Below are 19,144 nucleotides of genomic sequence, written 5' to 3'. Positions count from 1 at the left end.
TCTTTCTACTCTGGGATAGGCTAGAGTTTTCAGAGTCCCTGGAGAACCTTAGAGGCTGACACAGAGGTTAGGCTACCACCCAGTTCACATGAGAGGGAACTCTGGTTACCCTGGGCTTCTACATGAGATATGGACTATCTTTCAGAATTGCCTGTGTCACAACAAAATCTCTTTCCTCTCAGCCTGAGTGATCCCTCCAACCAGAGCTGACCAATCAGAAGGAATGCATAGCATCACCGTTAACCAGGGAAATACAAATTAAAACCTCAGTGGAATTCCACTCTCAAACCACTGAAAATGAATTTTTCTGACAATGCAAAAGGATGATGAGAATGTGGAGAAACAGGAACTCTTATCAATTTCTGGTTGGAGTATAATTGATAAAACCACTTTGGGGAGCATTTTGACAACATCTAGTATAGTAAAAATACATTTATCATTAATTTGACTTTCCCTTAAGATGCTTATGGAATCATAGTTTCTGGAGACAGGAGCATTTGCATGCCCTAAGCTCATGACAAGTCAGTTAAACTTTTCAGATTCTAAATTCTGAAGGAAAATTACAGTCCCTGTGGCTCTGTGGAACTATCCCATTGTTTGAAGGTTGGAGAAGGAGTGGAATGTAGAGCACTGGTTCCCAAACTTGAGCAGGTGTCAGAATCACCTGGCCAATTTGTTGAACCACGGGTCACTGGATCCATTTCCAGAGTTCCTGATTCTCTCCATCTGGGGTGGGGCTGAGGATTTGCATTCTAGTAAGTTCCCAGGTGGTGCTGCTGCTCCTGCTGCTCTCGGGGCCACTCTTTGAGAAACACTGGCACACTGGGTTGGGCTGTCCTGCGTTCAGCAACCTGCTCTTACCTTCATTAGCTGTATAGCCTCAATGAAATGCCCTTTCTAAGACTCATTTTCTTCATTTGTGAATTGGGTAAATAGCGGAATCTACTTTCAAAGAGGTCTTGGGAAGAATAAAATAATGTGTAGAAACCTCTTAGCACAGTGCTGTCATGATAGCATCTATCCTTTACACCAAGTATAAAAACATGCAGAGTGATGCTGATTATGATTAATGGGTGTATATATGTATAGCAAAAAAGATGTGCCTAGCAGTCTGGGAGAAACCAGCCTGAGCAAGAGCGAGACCCCGTCTCTACTATAAATAGAAAGAAATTAATTGGCCAACTAATATATATAGAAAAAATTAGCCGGGCATGGTGGCGCATGCCTGTAGTCCCAGCTACTTGGGAGGCTGAGGCAGGAGGATTGTTTGAGCCCAGGAGTTTGAGGTTGCTGTGAGCTAGGCTGATGCCAGGGCACTCATTCTAGCCTGGGCAACAAAGTGAGACTCTGTCTCAAAAAAAAAAAAGAAAAAAAATTGTGCAGGAGTGAAGAGAGCAAACTGAAGCCAGAGGTTCCCTCTGGGATGGCAGACTCCTGACCATATTACTTGAGTCTGCCATCCAAGGCATTTTTTTCCACCCCCAACATGCCCCTGGTTTTTACAAAAGTTGGTCAGCCAGGAGGTGTTGCCAGACCCTGTTCTGTGGGGTCTGTTGCCCCAGCCCTGTGTTTCTAGGCAGCTGCTCTCAAGTCAGTAGAAGAGGGAGAGTGGGAAGCCACTAAGTCTGCCAGGCATTAGGAAAAGCGGCTCCCATTCTCTGAAGGTATGACTTGGAGGCTGGTGTCCTGTGGGAGCAAATGGTCCATTTCCTCACATTACCTTCTAATTGGCCCAGACATTTGAACCTGGCTCTCCTCTGTGCCACACTGAACAGAGTTATTAAGCTGGAGGCCCCCAGTAGCTCAGCCAGACTTTCTCTAGCTGAGCCATGATGCCTTTTCTGCTGGGTGAAGGAGGGGATACAGACTGGTGGAACTGGCCACCAAGCCTCTCCCCTTGATCCCACAGGAAGTCTATACCTGAAAGAGACAATCTTGGGGATTTCCAGGGGAGCGGAGCCAGGGTTTGGACCCTGGTTATGTGCCTTGAGTCCCAGGCTTTGTGCCTTAATTGCTACAGAGCCACTGGGATGCCAGGGGTGTGTCACCCCTTGCTATGAGTCACCCCTGCCTCCCTAGTGGAAGGAGGGCCTCAGTGCCTAGGTGACCTGGTTGGATGAGTGCTAGAGTATAGCAGGCCTTTGGTCTGGGAGAGGGCCAGTGGGACAGTGGACTGGTCTCAGCATGGTCACCAGGTGATCCCATGGTCACCTGGGATCCAGGTGTTAGGGGCTCCCTCCAATGGCCCTTTAATGACAACTAAAGGAAGCCCTATTCACAGGGAGGGTTCTCAGCATGAAGTCCCTTGTGCCTCTTTCATGGAAGACACTCAGATGGTATCTATCAAATGTAAAATTACTTAGCAATTCTTCTTCTCAAAATATATCATTTACCCATTCACCTAAAATCCACAGAGTACTTACTATGTGCCAGGCACCTTTTGAAGCACTTGGGATACATGACTGCAAACAGAAATACAAATCTCTGTCTGAGCTTACAGTCTCTTGGGGGCAGGGGAGATGAATATTAATAATCACAATAAATAGGTAAGTCCTAAAGCTTCACTGTTCAATACAGTAACTGCTACTCACGTGGCTATTTAAATTAGTTAAAATTTACAGCTGGGCTCGGTGGCTCACACCTGTAATCCTAGCACTCTGGGAGGCCAAGGTGAGCGGATTGCTCGAGGTCAGGAGTTTGAAACCAGCCTAAGCAAGAGTGAGACCCCATCTCTACTATAAATAGAAAGAAATTAATTGGCCAACTAATATATATAGAAAAATTTAGCCGGGCATGGTGGCACATGCCTGTAGTCCCAGCTACTCAGGAGGCTGAGGCAGTAGGATTGCTTGAGCCCAGGAGTTTGAGGTTGCTGTGAGCTAGGCTGATGGTATGGCACTCACTCTAGCCTGGGCAACAAAGCGAGACTCTCTCTCAAAAAAATAAAATAAAATAAAATAAAAATAAAATTCACTTTCTCAGTCATGCTAGCCACATTTCAAGAGTCCTATAGCAGTATGTGGCTTGTGGCTACCATATTGGAAAGCACAGACATAGAACATTTCCATCATTGCCGAAAGTTGTTGTAGGCAGCACTGGTCTAGGATATGTTAGAAGGTAATACATGCTATGAAAAAAAATTAGAGATTTTTAGAGTGGTGCAGGGGTGGGGAAGGGATTGCAATTTTCTTTTTTTTCCTTTCTTTTCTTTTTTTTTTTTATAAATTTGTTTTCCTTTCTTTTTATGTGTTAACATGGGGAAGAGGATATGTTGGGATTGCAATTTTAAATAGGGCGATTGGAGTGCACCTAACATAGAAGATTTTGAACAAAGATTTTAAGGAAGTGAGGGAGAGTCATGGAAAAACCTGGGGAAAGAACATGCCAGGGCAGGGAATAGGCAATACAGAGGTGGAAGTGTACAAATTTGGTAGGAGTAGAATGAGCCAGGAAAGAGCAGTAGAAACAAGGGAATGGACACAGATCTCTAGAGCCTCATAGATCACTGTGTTATCCTAGGGAAATCTATAAGGACACTAATATATGAGTATAAAGATGTTCTTGCTGCATTGTTTATAGCAGCAAAAAATTAGAGGTGACATACATGCTTATTATTGGGGAATAGTGACATGTTCATGCCATGGTTGGGGAGGATGAGAGTTATGACCGTGCATAGAAAGCATCCTGGAGCCCATAGGCTGCACCAAATGGACCCTTGTCTTGGTAGACTGGAAAGAGCCTGGTACCCCTGGGACTGGGGTTTGAGGTGGCCTTGCGGCCTATGCTCACTCTGTTCTCAATCTTCTCTGCTGGAAGATGCAAAGGCCAGCAGACTGCTCAGGCCCTCTCCGACCCTAACTCACCCCAGCTGGGGAAGGGTTTCCAGTGGGAAGGGAATCACTCAGAAGCTAAGAGCACACTCTGTGGATTACCAGGAATGGCCAGGATGTCTGGGTACAGAATGAGGAATTGTGTGCTTGATGTGGAAGGGGTGGGGTAACTTCTCTGATGACCTCTCCTGTTACCTCCCACCCCAATGTTTCCATGACAGCGAATGGTCAAGAACCTGGAGAAGGAGCTAGCACTGCTGAAGCAGGAGCTGGCCATCCATGACAGCTTGGTAAGGGGCTAGAGACAAAGGAGGAGGGGGGAGATGCTGGGGCAGACAGCATGATGGGTCAAAGTCAGGGGAGTTGGGGCAGTAAGGGGGCAGCAGCAGGGGCCATGAGGACAGGGAGTCTGAGTCCTCTGAGAGCCTACCTGGGCTGATGTTCATGATCCTGACTCAAGCTGGAGGCAGTAACCCTTTTCCCCTCCTCATAGTCCTTATCCTACAGAGTCTACTGAGATTCTGTCTGGAGTCGCAGGCCCCATATCCAGGGGCCTTCCATTGTCTCCCCTACCCCATTATCTCTCTCTGATCCAAGCATCTGGCCTGTGTTTCAGGCCTTCTCTGCCAGGACTGGATGATGAAAGGAACAGAGCCAGCTTGGGCAGCCAGCAGAGCAGGGCTTGTGCCCAACTTCCCTACTTTGGCTCTCAGAATGGCCCCTGCTACTCCTGCTTAGGCTCAGGTTCTCATTTCAAATCCAAATATTCTTCATTCTCCTTCAAGGCCAACCGTACCCTTGTGACCTACGACCCCATGGATGAATTTCAGATTGCTGAAATCAACTCGCAGGTGCGGAGATACCTGGAGGGGACGCTGGATGAGATCGACGTAAGGACCCCCTCTGTGGGACCACCATGCTTAGCTGGCTGAGCCTCCTTGTCCTGGGCACACCCCTACGTGTGCTGTGCTGGCTTCAGAACTGCATACTGAGTGGGTGCAGTGGGTGGAAGGTGGTGCTGGACCTCTGGTGTCAGGGGCCCATCTCGGGGAACACATGCACAGGCCCTGGAGCCCAGCTTTCTGGGATTGAATCCCAGCTCTCCTGATTCTTTGCTAAGTCACCTCAGCAAAATGCTCAACCTCATGTACTTCAATGGTCTCACCTGCACAGTGGGGAGAGAAACCAAGCGGCTGTGAACCAAAGAATGAAGCTGTTAAAGGATGGTGGTCATGCTGGTTGTCTACAAGGCAGATCCCAGGGCCCACGTTGAAGTAGGCCAAGGAGAGGGAAACAGCAGCCACACCAGGAAGGACCCTCAGGGGGGAAGATGCATCCTGTTTTTACTGGGCAGGCCATGAAGCTCCTCTTCCAGGAGCCACATGGGCAGCACCTTCCCCTAACCCCAGCTGCTACTATGGACGGCTACAGGAGGCAGGCCTGGGACAACTGAGGGGTAGGCTCTTCTGGCCTTCTCAGGAGGGGCAGTACCAAACTAACCTTTGATCAAGGGTAATGCTGTGGGCTTTAGGGCCAGGAGGAAAGCCAGTGCCTGTGCAGAAAGGTTTGTAAATCGGCTCCATCTAAAGACAACAGATTGGGCCTATAATACTAGTACTCTGGGAGGCTGAGGTAGGAGGATTGCTTGAGCTCAGGAATTTGAAACCAGCCTGAGCAAGACTGAGACCCCGTCTCTACTAAAAATAGAAAGAAATTAGCAGGACAACTAAAAATAGAAAAAATTAGCCGGGTATGATGGTGTACACCTGTAGTCCCAGGTACTCATGAGGCTGAGGCAGGAGGATCTCTTGAGCCCAGCAATTTGAAGTTGCTGTAAGCTAGACTGACACCATGGCATTCTAGCCTGGGTGAAAGAGCAGGACTCTGTCTCAAAACAAAACAAAACAAATTGAAACTTTTGGCAGCAGGAGAAAGCTAAGGAAACATATTTATTACAATTATTTTTTAATTTTTTTTTTTTAATTTTTTTTGAGACAGAGTCTTGCTTTGTTGCCCAGGCTAGAGTGAGTGCCCTGGCATCAGCCTAGCTCACAGCAACCTCAAACTCCTGGGCTCAAGCAATCCTACTGCCTCAGCCTCCCGAGTAGCTGGGACTACAGGCATATACCACCATGCCTGGCTAATTTTTTCTATATATATTAGTTGGTCAATTAATTTCTTTCTATTTATAGTAGAGACAGGGTCTCACTCTTGCTCAGGCTGGTTTCAAACTCCTGACCTCGAGCAATCCGTCCACCTTGGCCCCCAGAGTGCTAGGATTACAGGCGTGAGCCACCGCGTCTGGCCTAAAATGATTTTTTAGAAAGTATTTTCAAAGTCTAGAATCATTTTCATCTTATAGAGATCTCTACTTAGAAAATGTAGTTTTTATAGCGTCATTAAATACTTAGTTTTAAAGCTATTAATCAGATGTTTTTCCACTCTTGAGGAGGCCTTGACTGCCACTTTGCTAAGAGGCTGTTTGCAGACATCCCCTTCTCAATACAGATGGCTCAGAGGTCAGCCAAGGGGTCCTGACTTCTCTGCTAACATAGACAGCCTGGTCAGTACCTGGTACCTGTGTGCTAACCTCTGCTTTGCTCTCTTTCCTGCAGATAATCAACCTCCGACAGATCCAGGAGGTGTTCAACCAGTTCCGCGTGGTTCTGAAGTAAGGGATGTCCCCCCTGCCACACACTTGTACGTCAGGCTGCCATTTTCATTTCCCATGATCTCGGCACTTGCCTCCAGGAGCACCCTCTTCTCTCTTGTGGTTGAGGAGCCATATCAGAGTCCTTGGGGTGTGCCCACATCCCTAGTGGATGTTTACTTAGTTCATTAATTGGAAAGGAGGTCTTTATGAGTGTGCCCAGAGCAAGGCACTGAGAATATTCCCCACTCCCTCTACCTTAGGAGGCATTTTTGGTTTGTTAAGGTGCAGGCATACCCACAGCCTGAGTAGGTCATGCTGGGTGGTGTTACAGAAGCTGATCACATGATTCCAAGGGGCCTGTTAGAGACAGAACCTTGGTGGGGGAGCATGGTCCTGAGTCAGGCTTACAGTCCTTGTTAAATGTCATCTTGGAGCAGACACACCTGGTTCATAAGGGTGGCCCCTACAAGTTGTTGGGCTAGATGTTGGGTTTGTGCACTGGGGGAGGGGCAATGAGCCCTTTTGTCTCTTTTGTCTAGTCTGGTTCATGATGAGCATGGCTCCATTGCAAGGGGCCTCATCTAAATGACTTCTAATCCTAGGACTTAGTTTTTGCCCAAATGGGTTGAGCACAGCCATGGATGTGTTCTCTCTCCCAAGCCAACAGGAACAGGAAGTGGAGTCTGCTTTGCGCAGAAAGTATACCCTCATAGACAAGAATGACTTTGCAGCCATTTCTGCTGTCCAGAAGGTAAGCGTAGTTGCCTGTTGCTGACAACACTCACCTCAGATTTTCCACCCTCAGACCTTTGCAAAGGCAGTAGGTGTCATACATTAAACCAGAGCTAGGATTGCAACAGATAAAGGCAACGTCAGGATGAGCATGCATGTTTGTGGGATGACCTGTGTAAGAATAAACCATGTTTGAATTGAAAATGATTTCCATAAATTTAAGACATGGTTAATAACAAGCAAGCTCAATTCCTGGAGTTTGGTTGGAAACAAACCTTAAGATCTTTGGAGTATGGAATGAGGCACCAGACTAGTCAGGGGGGTTGATGTGGAAAGTTGACATTTGGTAGCGTGGTCAGGGACAGCTCTGTTGGGGATAGCCTGAAGCTGGCATTAGCAGCAGCTAAACTTTGGTATATGGGGTGAACATGCCTGCCCTGAGCCTTGGGCCACATACACTTGGGTCCTCGAGGGGCCCAAAGCCTTACTCTAACTCACGAACCTTTGGCTGGCCTCTCTTTCTAGGCGGGGATTACAGATGTTGATGGCCACCTAGTGGGGGAACCAGACGGACAAGGCTTTGGACTTGGGGTCGCCCCTTTCTCTTCCAAACCTGGGAAGAAATCTAAGTCCAGGAAGACATTCAGAGATCAGGTCAGGTGAGTGACTTTGCTACTCTACCTGCTCAGTACCTGGCCCTCTGCGGTGGGTGAATGGAAGGACACGAGCTGTTCCCACCCTCCTCCTTGTGTCTCAGTTACTTGTCACAGTGGACATCATTGCTGCCAATACTAGCAAATCTGTGGAGCCCAGGCTGGGGCTGGTTTGGAACCAGCCATAGTACAAAGGTCACTCACTTCTCACCCTCACAGCAACCTCATGAGATGGGGGTTAATGTCTCCATTATACTGATGAGGAAACTCAGGCTTAAAAAGGGGAAGTCACTTCCCAAGGTCACACCACTAATGAGCAGGGTCACAGCAAGAAGCCGGACCAGCACTCCAGAGTTCATGCCTTCTGGTACTTCATGTGGTACCCTTCCTTCCACCTCACCAGGGCCCTTCTGCTGACCAGCACTCAGGTCACTTAAAACCCCAATTCAGACCGGGTGTGGTGGCTCACGCCTATAATCCTAGCACTCTGGGAGGCCGAGGCGGGAGGATCGCTCAAGGTCGGGAGTTTGAAACCAGACTGAGCAAGAGTGAGACCCCCGTCTCTACTATAAATAGAAAGAAATTAATTGGTCAACTAAAAATATATAGAAAAAAGTAGCCAGGCATGGTGGCACATGCCTGTGATCCCAGCTACTTGGGAGGCTGAGGCAGGAGAATCATCTGAGCCCAGGAGTTTGAGGTTGCTGTGAGCTAGGCTGACACCAGGGCACTCTAGCCAGGGCAACAGAGTGAGACAAACAAACAAATAAACAAAAAAGCCCAATTTACCTTTCTGGCAAGACTCATTTGCATGTGCAAGGTGGGAGGAATGTTTAGGTTCGCTTAAGAGCCCACCTTCCTTGGGAGGTGCTATGTAGCAGTGGCCAAGAGCACAGGCTCTGGAGTTGATTGATGCCTGGGTTCTTCTCCCTTCTCTGCACTTCTTATACCAAGGGGTCACCTTGTGTGAGACATGACAACCTCTCTGAACCTCTGTTTCTGCACCCCTAAAATGGGAATAATAATAATAGCATCAAAGTCACTGGGGTTGTTGTGAGGATAAGTGAGTGAATGCAGTCCCTGCACATGAGCCAAAGCTGATTGTAGGTAGCAGCAGCAGCAGAAAAGGAGAGGAAATGGTGGGAAGAGCCATGGGCATCCTCCTGTTGGTTCAGTCCTGTTCAGATGTGTCTCTCCTGAAGGAAAGACACACCGAGCCCTGACACTTGGAGAGGGAGGTTGAGAGCTGGTGTGGACTGGTCAGAGAAGCAGGGCAGGCCTGTCCCACTTTATCATTGGTACACAGACCTACCCACTCTGGATGGGGGCTCTACCTGTCCTTCCGGGGATGCCCGTCCACCTCATACCTCAGCAGCTGTAGTGGCTCCTGAGAGCCTGCAGCCCACCCTGCAGGTCCATACACTTTCGAGCCATGGAGACTCATTCTTCCCAGGTGTCCCTTGCTAAGACTGCTGTGAGTTCCTTATTCTGATCAAAGGGAGAAAAATGCTTTCCTCTCCCTCCCTATGTGCATGGCTTAGGGTCAGACTCTTTGCCCTGTGACCTAGGTATATGAACAAGATAGGAGCTGAGGAGGGAGGAGCACCTAGTATAGTGAGGGGTGGGAAAGGTCACTCGCCTTGGCATCTGAAATACCTCACTGCCCATAAGTGAGCCCTGGGGCTTCCCTGCCTTCTCCTTTCAGCTCCTTAACAAGAAAGGAAGGTGCTGGCAGCCCCGTGAGTGGCAAGGACCTGGACGTGATTTCCACTTCTAAGACCCAGCTGGCTCCATCCTCCAAGGATGGGGATGTCAAAGACGTAGCTCTGCGAGACCGGGAAACCTCCAGCCTTGAGCCTCTTCCCTCAGACTCCCCAAAGGAGGAATTACGCCCAATTAGGTAACCATCTGTGTTTTTTTGGTTTTTTTGGGAGGTGAGCATGAAAATGAGGTTTATTGAGGCCAGAAAGATAGGATCATAGGGCAAGAGCAAGATATAGGTTTAAGAGCATGGTACCTATGACCTGACCCATTGTCACAGCAAAGGGAGAGCAAAAGGAAGGGTGCAAAAAGAGTGGTAACCATCTAATGTTAGTTCCTGCACCAGATCAACCAAAACCAGAGTGTGATGCTGAACATGTAAAGAATGCCTGCAGATAGAAGAGAAATAAAATAGGGGATAATGGGCACAGCTGGGAACACGGTCCTGAAAGAAGAAATATGATGACTTACACACATGCAAAATGATCCAACCTCAGAAGTCATCCACAAAGAGACACAATTAAACATAGAATCATTTTAGACCCTCAAAGTAGCAATTATTTAATTAAAATTATATATCTTAGGCTGGGCGCAGTGGCTCACACTAGCACTCTGGGAGGCTGAGGCGGGTGGATTGCTCAAGGTCAGGAGTTCGAAACCAGCCTGAGCAAGAGAGAGACCCCATCTCTACTAAAAAAATAGAAAGAAATTAATTTGCCAACCAAAAATATATAGAGAAAAAATTAGCCAGGCATGGTGGCGCATGCCTGTAGTCCCAGCTACTCGGGAGGCTGAGGCAGAAGGATCACTTGAGCCCAGGAGTTTGAGGTTGCTGTGAGCTAGGTTGACACCACAGCACTCAAGCCCAAGCAACAGAGTGAGACTCTGTCTCAAAATAAAAAAAAAAAATATATATATACACATATATATATATTATATATCTTTTACATAAATAACACATTTAAACGCTACAAAATTCTCAAGGGATTAAAGAATGTAACTCTTCTTTCCTCCAACCACCCAGTCCCCCTCCCTAGTGAGTTGGTAATTGAGTTTTTAAGAATCTATCCAAAGGAAATAGAGATGTGGACAAGATTTATACAAAAAGATGTTCATTGCATCATTAATTTAAAAAGTAAGACCGGCACAGGTGGCTCACCCCTGTAATCCTAGCACTCTGAGAGGCTGAGGCAGGCGGATCACTCAAGGTCAGGAGTTCAAAATCAGCCTGAGCAAAAGTGAGACCCTTTCTCTACTAAAAATAGAAAGAAATTAATTGGCCAACTAAAAATCTATATAGAAAAAAATAGCCGGGCATGGTGGCGCATACTTGTAGTCCTGGCTACTCAGGAGGCTGAGGCGGTAGGATTGCTTGAGCCCAGGAGTTTGAGGTTGCTGTGAGCTAGGCTGACGCCACGACACTCACTCTAGCTCGGGCAACAGAGTGTGACTCTGTCTCAAAAAGAAAAAAAAAAGCAAAAACAATTTGTTTTGAAACACCTTCAATAGCCAGCATTAGGTATAGGGCACTAAGTGAATTTATTATCTCTGCCTTTGAGTTGTGCAAGGATGTGCACGAAGAATTTTTTTCCCCTAGCCTATGAACATTTCCAAACATTGAAAGAAGTTGAAAGAATTGTGCAGTGGACATCTGTACACTGAGCATTCTCCAAATTCTGCTGTTAACCTGTTACTAGACTTGGTTCATCATGTGAATAGCCCTCTATCCTTCCATCTTAATTTTTTGGTCCATTCCAAAGTAAGTTGCCTACATCAATTCACTTACCCATGCTTCAACACTACATCTTACATCTCGTTTAACTAGAGTTTTCAAGGAGTTTTTAATAGCATGAAAGGATTCTTCTTTGAAAAAAGTAAAATGTAAAATTATCCAGAGCTGGGTGCAGTGGTGTGTGCCTGTAGTCCCAGGTACTCTGGAGGCTGAGGCAGGAGGATCACTTGAGCCCAGGAGTTTCAGGCTGTAGTGAGCTAGGATCTCACCTGTGAATGGTCGCTGCACTCCCTCCTGGGCAACATAGTAAGACCCCATCTCTAAAAACAAACAAACAAACAAACATACATACATATATATACTACTTGGCCTCAACCATTAAAAAATATATGAAAGAAATCCAGAAGGCGGGCCAGGCGTGGTGGCTCACACCTATAATCCTAGCTTTCTAGGAGGCCAAGGAGGGAGGATCGTTCAAAGTCAGGAGTTTGAGACCAGCCTGAGCAAGAGTGAGACCCCATCTCTACTAAAAATAGAAAGAAATTAATTGGCCAACTAAAAATATATAGAAAAAATTAGCTGGGCATGGTGGTGCATACCTGTAGTCCTAGCTAGTTGGGAGGCTGATGCAGAAAGATCGCTTGAGCCCAGGAGTTTGAGGCTGATGTGAGTGAGGCTGATGCCACAGCATTCTAGCCTGGGCAACAGAGTGAGACTCTGTCTCAAAAAAAAAAAAAAAAAAAAAAAAAAAAAAAGAAATCCAGAAGGCGATACATGAAAGTGTGGTTGAATAAAGGTAGTGAATAGTTTTTGTTTTATTCTGTTTTCTGTTTCTTACACTTTTACTTGCTTTCCTCATGTTCTGCAGTTGGCATGTGCCCTTGTATGCTGCATAAGATAAAGATGAGGGAATGATTCCTACACAATTTAGCTCCTGTCTGAAGTAGGTGGTGCCTAAGACTTCTACCTCCTACCTATAGAAATCCCAGGGAAGAAAAATGAAGTGTCTGGTGGTTCCAAGGCAGCTGCCCCATTTCTCTCTCCTCCTTGGCTTCCTCCTCCATCTCCAGGCCCAGCACCCCACCCCCAAAGCCTGTGGCCTTTGAGGAGTTTAAGAGTGAGCGAGGTAGTGAGATCAACCGCATTTTCAAAGAAAACAAATCCATTTTGAACGAACGGAAGAAAAGGGCCAGTGAGACTACACAGCGCATCAATGCCATCAAGCGGGAGATTGATGTGACCAAGGAGGCACTAAACTTCCAGAAGTCACTACGGGAGAAGCAAGGTAAATGTGACGAGAAGATGGCCAGGGGGCTATGGGGTCTCAAAGTCATCCTGCTCCAAGTGGGACTGAGGCACTAGAGGATTGAGATGGGAGGGGGCCAGCAGGGATGCTGGGATGTAGCCTTCACTCCTGGCCATATCACTTGGCCATGGTCAGCCTGATGGGTTAGGTCAAGGCATATTCCAATATTTTAATATTGGAATACTGAATATTTGGAAAATATTTCAATATTTGCAAATTGAAAATTGTAAAGAGTACCTTCTACCACACCATTCAGTTCAAAAACAAACAAGAACAAATATGACAGGCTCTTTGAATGTTTTTATACCACATTATTTATTGTCATTCACTTGTATGATTATGATATACTTTATAAATTTTTATTTGATGATATTTGTATGTATTCACTCATTTTCCAACCATATTATTCCAGTTCAAGGGGGCAGAGTCCCTCCTTGTCAGCCAGGCTGTTGGTCCTCCATTATTGCATTATCTTACACCTAGGTGCTGGGCCTTGCACCCAACATGTGCTACTGTTCCTGGACAAAGAGGCCCTTGGTCCTGCAGAGGTATCCCTGGGAAATGGGTAGTTGGTGACCTCTACAAGGTCCCTGGGTGCTGATGTGATATCCTCACCAGCCATGGTAGTCAGATGGGGCTGGGGACTAAGGGACTATGAGAAGACAAGGAAGGAAATAAGAATGTGGCTACCAGAGGGCCAAGGGACTCCATATCAGTAAGACCCTTTCCCATGCTGAATCCTTGACACTGTGCTAGGCTGGCAGAGTCTCATTTCCTAGGGCAAGTGGCATGAGAAGGGGCCCCAGTCTCAAAGAGCAAGGACCCTTGATTGGTTACCCTGGCCCGGTGCCCTTGTCCCAATGGCATGCTCTGCCCAGCACCTGTACTGTGGGCCAAGTATTTGAACAGGCAGAGGACTCATCTGGGAGGGATGATTAAGTAGATTCCTAGACCCCCAGACAGTCACTCTGACTCAAGAAATGTGAAGCAGGGCCTAGAACCTGCATTTTAATTAGTGACCATCCCAACTCTGAGGCAGGTGTTACAGAGGCCACACTGTTCTTCATATTCCTGGCTCAGTCTTATTGTCTTTTTCTAGACAAGGCACAACACAGGTTACTACTGGGCTTTCCCTGATAAATCATAATCCTGTTCCAGACCAGCTTTCATGAATGATCTCCAGATGTCAATTGGTTTATTCCTACCGGTCAGATGGGTCATCTCAGTCACAGGTGGTATATTTTACTCATTTACTTCTCAGAGGGCAACTTTATTTTCAAATTCTTAGGGCTATTCTGCTCATATCCTATAAACCAGCCATGACATGCTATTCCAGAGGACAAAGCCCTGTAAGGGTCTAGGAAACTGGAGAAGGCCAGTGATGGTTACTTTAGACGTGCACCTACCCAGAACATCCAGGGAAGGGACATAGTTATTACAGGACCAGTAAGCACTTCTTTGTCCCCTCTGCCCACATCTTCTTTGAACATATAGCCCCTTATTTCATATTTGAAATAAAATGCATGCATGCTATGCTGGCATATCATTTACTTCTAAGTATACCTGAAAATGAATGTTTTCAAAGGATGAGATGAAGAATAAATAAACAATTTTTTTTTTTTTTTTTTTGAGATGGAGTCTCACTTTGTTGCCCAGGCTAGAGTGAGTGCCATGGCATCAACCTAGCTCACAGCAACCTCAATCTCCTGGGCTCAAGCAATGCTACTGCCTCAGCCTCCTGAGTAGCTGGGACTACAGGCATGCGCCACCATGCCCGGCTAATTTTTTGTATATATATTTTTAGTTGGTCAATTAATTTCTTTCTATTTTTAGTAGAGATGGGGTCTCACTCAGGCTGGTTTTTAACTCCTGACCTCGAGCAATCCGCCCGCCTCAGACTCCCAGAGTGCTAGGATTACAGGCGTGAGCCACCGCGCCCGGCCAATATTTTAAATTTTATCTATCAGTATCAAAAAACCACTCCATTTTTGCTCTTTTCCTCCAAAAGCAGTTGTTTTCCCACTGGTTATTAAAATGCCAAAAAAAGCCGGGCGCGGTGGCTCACGCCTGTAATCCTAGCACTCTGGGAGGCTGAGGCGGGCGGATTGCTCAAGGTCAGGAGTTCGAAACCAGCCTGAGCGAGACCCCGTCTCTAAAAAAAAAAAAAAAAAAAAATGCCAAATAAAATACCTTTATTTTGAGGGAACAGATCAAGTAAATTCTTGTTTAAATATACCTGCTAGATATCTTATGATTAACAGCCACTTGTTGGCCTAGAAAAGTAGCATATATGGAACATTAGTCTTCTATAAAAGAAAAATGCAACATTGCTGGCCACAGTAGCACACCCCTAGTCCCAGCTAACCAGGAGGCTGAGGCAGGAGGAACACTTGAGCTTAGGAATTGTAATCCAGCCTGGGCAAGATAGCTAGAGCCTGTCTAAAAAAAAAAAAGAGAGAGAGAGAGAGAGAGAGAGAGAGAGAGAGAGAGAGAGAGAGAGGAAGAGAGAAAGAAAATGAAAGAAAAATGCAAAATCCTTTAAGTTTTTTCCTGGAGATAATCAGAAATCCTCTAGGTAGAACATAAGATGTTCACAGTCACTTCCAGCCTCAACAGAGTACCGTGAAGACTCTACTCTGTAAAGAATTTCTGCTTATCAAAATAACCACATCAAGCCGGGCGCGGTGGCTCACGCCTGTAATCCTAGCACTCTGGGAGGCTGAGGCGGGCGGATTGCTCGAGGTCAGGAGTTCGAAACCAGCCTGAGCAAGAGCAAGACCCCGTCTCTACTATAAATAGGAAGAAATTAATTGGCCAACTAATATATATAGAAAAAATTAGCCGGGCATGGTGGTGAATGCCTGTAGTCCCAGCTACTCGGGAGGCTGAGGCAGAAGGATTGCTTGAGCCCAGGAGTTTGAGGTTGCTGTGAGCTAGGCTGACGCCACGGCACTCACTCTAGCCTGGTCAACAAGCGAGACTCTGTCTCAAAAATAAATAAATAAATAAATAAATAACCACATCAGGCGGGGCGCAGTGGCTCACGCCTGTAATCCTAGCACTCTGGGAGGGCGGATTGCTCAAGGTCAGTAGTTCAAAACCAGCTTGAGCAAGAGCGAGACCCCGTCTCTACTATAAATAGAAAGAAATTAATTGGCAAACTAATATATATAGAAAAAATTAGCCGGGCATGGTGGCACATGCCGGTAGTCCCAGCTACTCGAGAGGCTGAGGCAGCAGGATTGCTTGAGCCCAGGAGTTTGAGGTTGCTGTGAGCTAGGCTGATGCCACAGCACTCACTGTAGCCTGGGCAACAAAGTGTGACTCTGTCTCAAAATAAATAAATAAATAACCACATCAGGGATGCCCCACAGCACACAGACCATAGCAGAATGCTCCACATTAAAAGGTGGAAGACCTGGTGAGGGTGACTGTGGACCCCTCTCACCCCGGATCCTAGAACCGAGTCAAGACCCTTGCCTCTCCATTAAAGATGTCAGTGACTTTTAGTGTGTCTTACTTTTCCCCAGTAAACATCAGAGGAAGTGCTAACACTTTCCTCCAACACCTGGAGGCTGCCCTGTGTACCCCAGCCCCTCACCTCTGGTCACATGCAGAACTCACTTACCCTACACTTGGGAGAGGGGTTGATGTGATGCTTTTGCTAAGCTTTCTGGTGCTGTGGACAATGGACAGCAAGATGAGTGTCTTTGCAGACCGTATTATTTTGTCTTAACGCGACAACTCTCACCAAACTGACCTTAAATTTAGGTTCATGTAAAAAGACACAACTGGCCAGGCAGAATGGCTCACACCTCTACTCCTAGCACTCTGGGAGGCTGAGGCAGGAGGATTGCTTGAGCCCTGGAGTTGGAGGTTACAGTGAACTATGTTGATGTCACTACATTCCAGCTTGGATACCAGAATGAGACTCAAAAAAAAAAAAAAAAAGAAAAAAAAACACACCCTTTGAAACATAGATTTACACCATCATTGCTAACAAGGAACCTTGCCTGAATGCCTTGTGGTACTAACCAATGATGGCAAGTTATGCATATAATTTACAAGAAAAATAAACATTTGTATAATAGGAATGCTTACTAAATATCTTTGGCTAATAGGGTTTAAGATCAAAATAGGTGTGAGGCATGGGTCATCTGCACCCTTTTCCTCTGCCACCTCTCTTGCTTGTCCTAAAATACTAGTATGGCCCCACTGATCTGAGCTCTTCTTCCCTATGAGACATGCCTTGGCAGCCCGGCCGCCGCCTTCTTTTTTTTTTTTTTTTTTCTATTTTTCTACTTTTTGGTAGAAACAGGATCTTGCTTTGTTGAGCCAATTGGTCTCGAACTCCTGGCCTCAAGTGATCCTTCCACCTCAGCCTCCCAAAGTGCTGGAATTATAGCCAGGGCGCCTGGCCCAGCCTGGCCTTCTTGTGTTTTGCCCATCTCCTTGCCACACGCTGGCCTTGCCTGTGGTCTTCAATCTTTGTGTTGCCAACACTATTCTCTTCTTCTGGAATGTCTTCCTCTCCCACCCCAGATAGATGCCTTCTTATTCCCTGACCTCCTCTATCACATTGCAGGCGAGTACGAAAACAAGGGGCTGATGATCATTGATGAGGAGGAATTCCTGCTGATTCTGAAGCTCAAAGACCTCAAGAAGCAGTACCGCAGCGAGTACCAGGACCTGCGTGACCTCAGGGCTGAGATCCAGTACTGCCAGCGCCTGGTGGATCAGTGTCGCCATCGTCTGCTCACGGGTGCGCCAGTTGGGAAGGTTGGCTGGCCACCTGAGGTCGAGGGGGGCTCAGGGCAAGGCTGCAGCTTGAGTTCTAGAAGCACTATCAGAGCTTCTCTCTGGCAGAGGCAGGGAAGGTGTTTCAGATGTGTAGTTTCCAGGACTGTGAGGGCCAGAGATGGAGATGAGTACAGGTGAGACCCTGGAACAGGAATTGAACAGGTGGTGAGCTTACAACAGGTGTAAGACAGATGGGTGCTCATGGTCTTTACCTGCTTCCTCACAGGGACTCCCTCATACCTCACGGTTCTGTCTCTTCATCTCCTTGCAGAATTTGACATCTGGTACAATGAGTCCTTTATCATCCCTGAGGACGTACAGGTAGCACTGAAGCCAGGCAGCAGCATCCGGCCAGGCATGGTGCCTACCAGCAGGATTGTGTCTCTGGTGAGCAGCACAAGGGCAGGGACATGGTGATGGTTGAGCATGGGGCAGTGGCAATGCCCCTTGTCCTCGGTCCTCTCCACACATATGGAAGTATGTGAGGTGTTCCCAGCTTCTTCCACAGCTGGCCCAGGCAGGTGGGCAGGTACAGGTCTTTTCTCAGTTATTGGGGGATGGGGACACAAAACACCATGCTTGCTATTGCCGCCTTTTTGGGATTGCTCATCCTGTCCCTGGGGTTGCTCACCCTGCTCATCAGCTGCCAGGTGACAGTTACAGGGTGGTGTCTGTGAGGATACTGACAGACATGGAGGCTGGAGGGTTGTGAGATACCCTCAGTGGGGGTTTGCAAATGTAGCAAGATACTGCCTTGATGCCCACCACAGGCCCAGCCAGGGTGTAGCCTGACAATGCCATGCTAAAAGGACTGTGCTGGGTTGGGCCTCCCCCAGGGAGAAGATGACCAGGACAAATTCAGCCAGCTGCAGCAGATGGTGCTGCCTGAGGGCCCTGATTCCATCTCCTTCTACAATGCCAAAGTTAAGACAGAACAGAAGGTAACTCAGGAAGTTCATGTTTCTAGGAGGGTGGGGGCCTCAGGGACTGCATTACTAGGAAACCCAGGATTCACACTCCCTACTTTAGAGAGGTGGGGAGGAATGGTGCCAGCCCAAGGAGATCCAGAGTCTCCCACACTCAGTGGGTGTCTTCTGCCAGCTCCAGACTAGGATTGGGCTGGCCTTTTGAGAGGTCCCACAGTAGAGGAGACTGTAGAGGCGACCTGATCAGTGAGTGCTAAGCCAGCCCAGATGTGGTTCACAGCCCAGGATATGGCCCAAGGATCCCCTGAGGCCACTGCCTATCAGGGAGGACTTTTCTAACAGGGGCCACCTTGCATAGGTGGCAGAGGACAGAGGACCACATACAGCTGAGGCAGAGCTAGACATTGTATTAGTCATATGTTGGGTCTGGTAGTCTCCTCCCTGAGTAGACTGGGCTGGAGCAGAGGTTCTCCATTCTGCCAAGGCCCAGCCTGGAGCCACAACATGGTGGTGGTGGTGGGGTGCACTCGTCTGTGCCCAGAAGCAGTACTTAAACAGCAGGGGGTAGATGCACAAGGGGTAACTGTCCAAGTAAGCTCATTCTTTTAAAAATATTTTCATAGTTATTTATTTACATTTGCATTAAGTGGTACATTCAGGTGTTTTAAATATTTAAAAAAAGCATGAAAGTATAAGCACCCTGTCCTGGCCGGGCGTGGTGGCTCATGCCTGTAATCCTAGCACTCTGAGA

At 47.1% G+C, this 19,144-nt stretch overlaps 1 protein-coding gene across 8 annotated transcripts in view; it reads left to right on the top strand.

Moving 5' to 3' along the window:
* KIF9 (kinesin family member 9) overlaps positions 1 to 19,144 on the top strand; it is a 49,275-nt gene that overhangs the window by 24,238 nt on the left and 5,893 nt on the right. For 7 of the 8 annotated variants that reach the window (XM_076007085.1, XM_012771084.3, XM_012771080.3 and 4 more), the window contains 10 exons: positions 4,052 to 4,120; positions 4,616 to 4,720; positions 6,446 to 6,501; positions 7,144 to 7,234; positions 7,741 to 7,874; positions 9,574 to 9,768; positions 12,432 to 12,646; positions 17,253 to 17,429; positions 17,739 to 17,854; positions 18,304 to 18,408. In XM_076007085.1, coding sequence (XP_075863200.1) covers positions 4,052 to 4,120; positions 4,616 to 4,720; positions 6,446 to 6,501; positions 7,144 to 7,234; positions 7,741 to 7,874; positions 9,574 to 9,768; positions 12,432 to 12,646; positions 17,253 to 17,429; positions 17,739 to 17,854; positions 18,304 to 18,408 — 1,263 coding nt within the window. The remainder of the gene's footprint in view (positions 1 to 4,051; positions 4,121 to 4,615; positions 4,721 to 6,445; positions 6,502 to 7,143; positions 7,235 to 7,740; positions 7,875 to 9,573; positions 9,769 to 12,431; positions 12,647 to 17,252; positions 17,430 to 17,738; positions 17,855 to 18,303; positions 18,409 to 19,144) is intronic. The other variant, XM_012771085.3, reaches the window with a different exon arrangement.

The sequence above is a fragment of the Microcebus murinus genome, chromosome 1, assembly GCF_040939455.1.
Source record: "Microcebus murinus isolate Inina chromosome 1, M.murinus_Inina_mat1.0, whole genome shotgun sequence".
Classification (NCBI taxonomy): domain Eukaryota; kingdom Metazoa; phylum Chordata; class Mammalia; order Primates; family Cheirogaleidae; genus Microcebus; species Microcebus murinus.
Note: the sequence above shows the minus strand (reverse complement) of the source record. Positions and strands in the feature narration are given on the sequence as shown.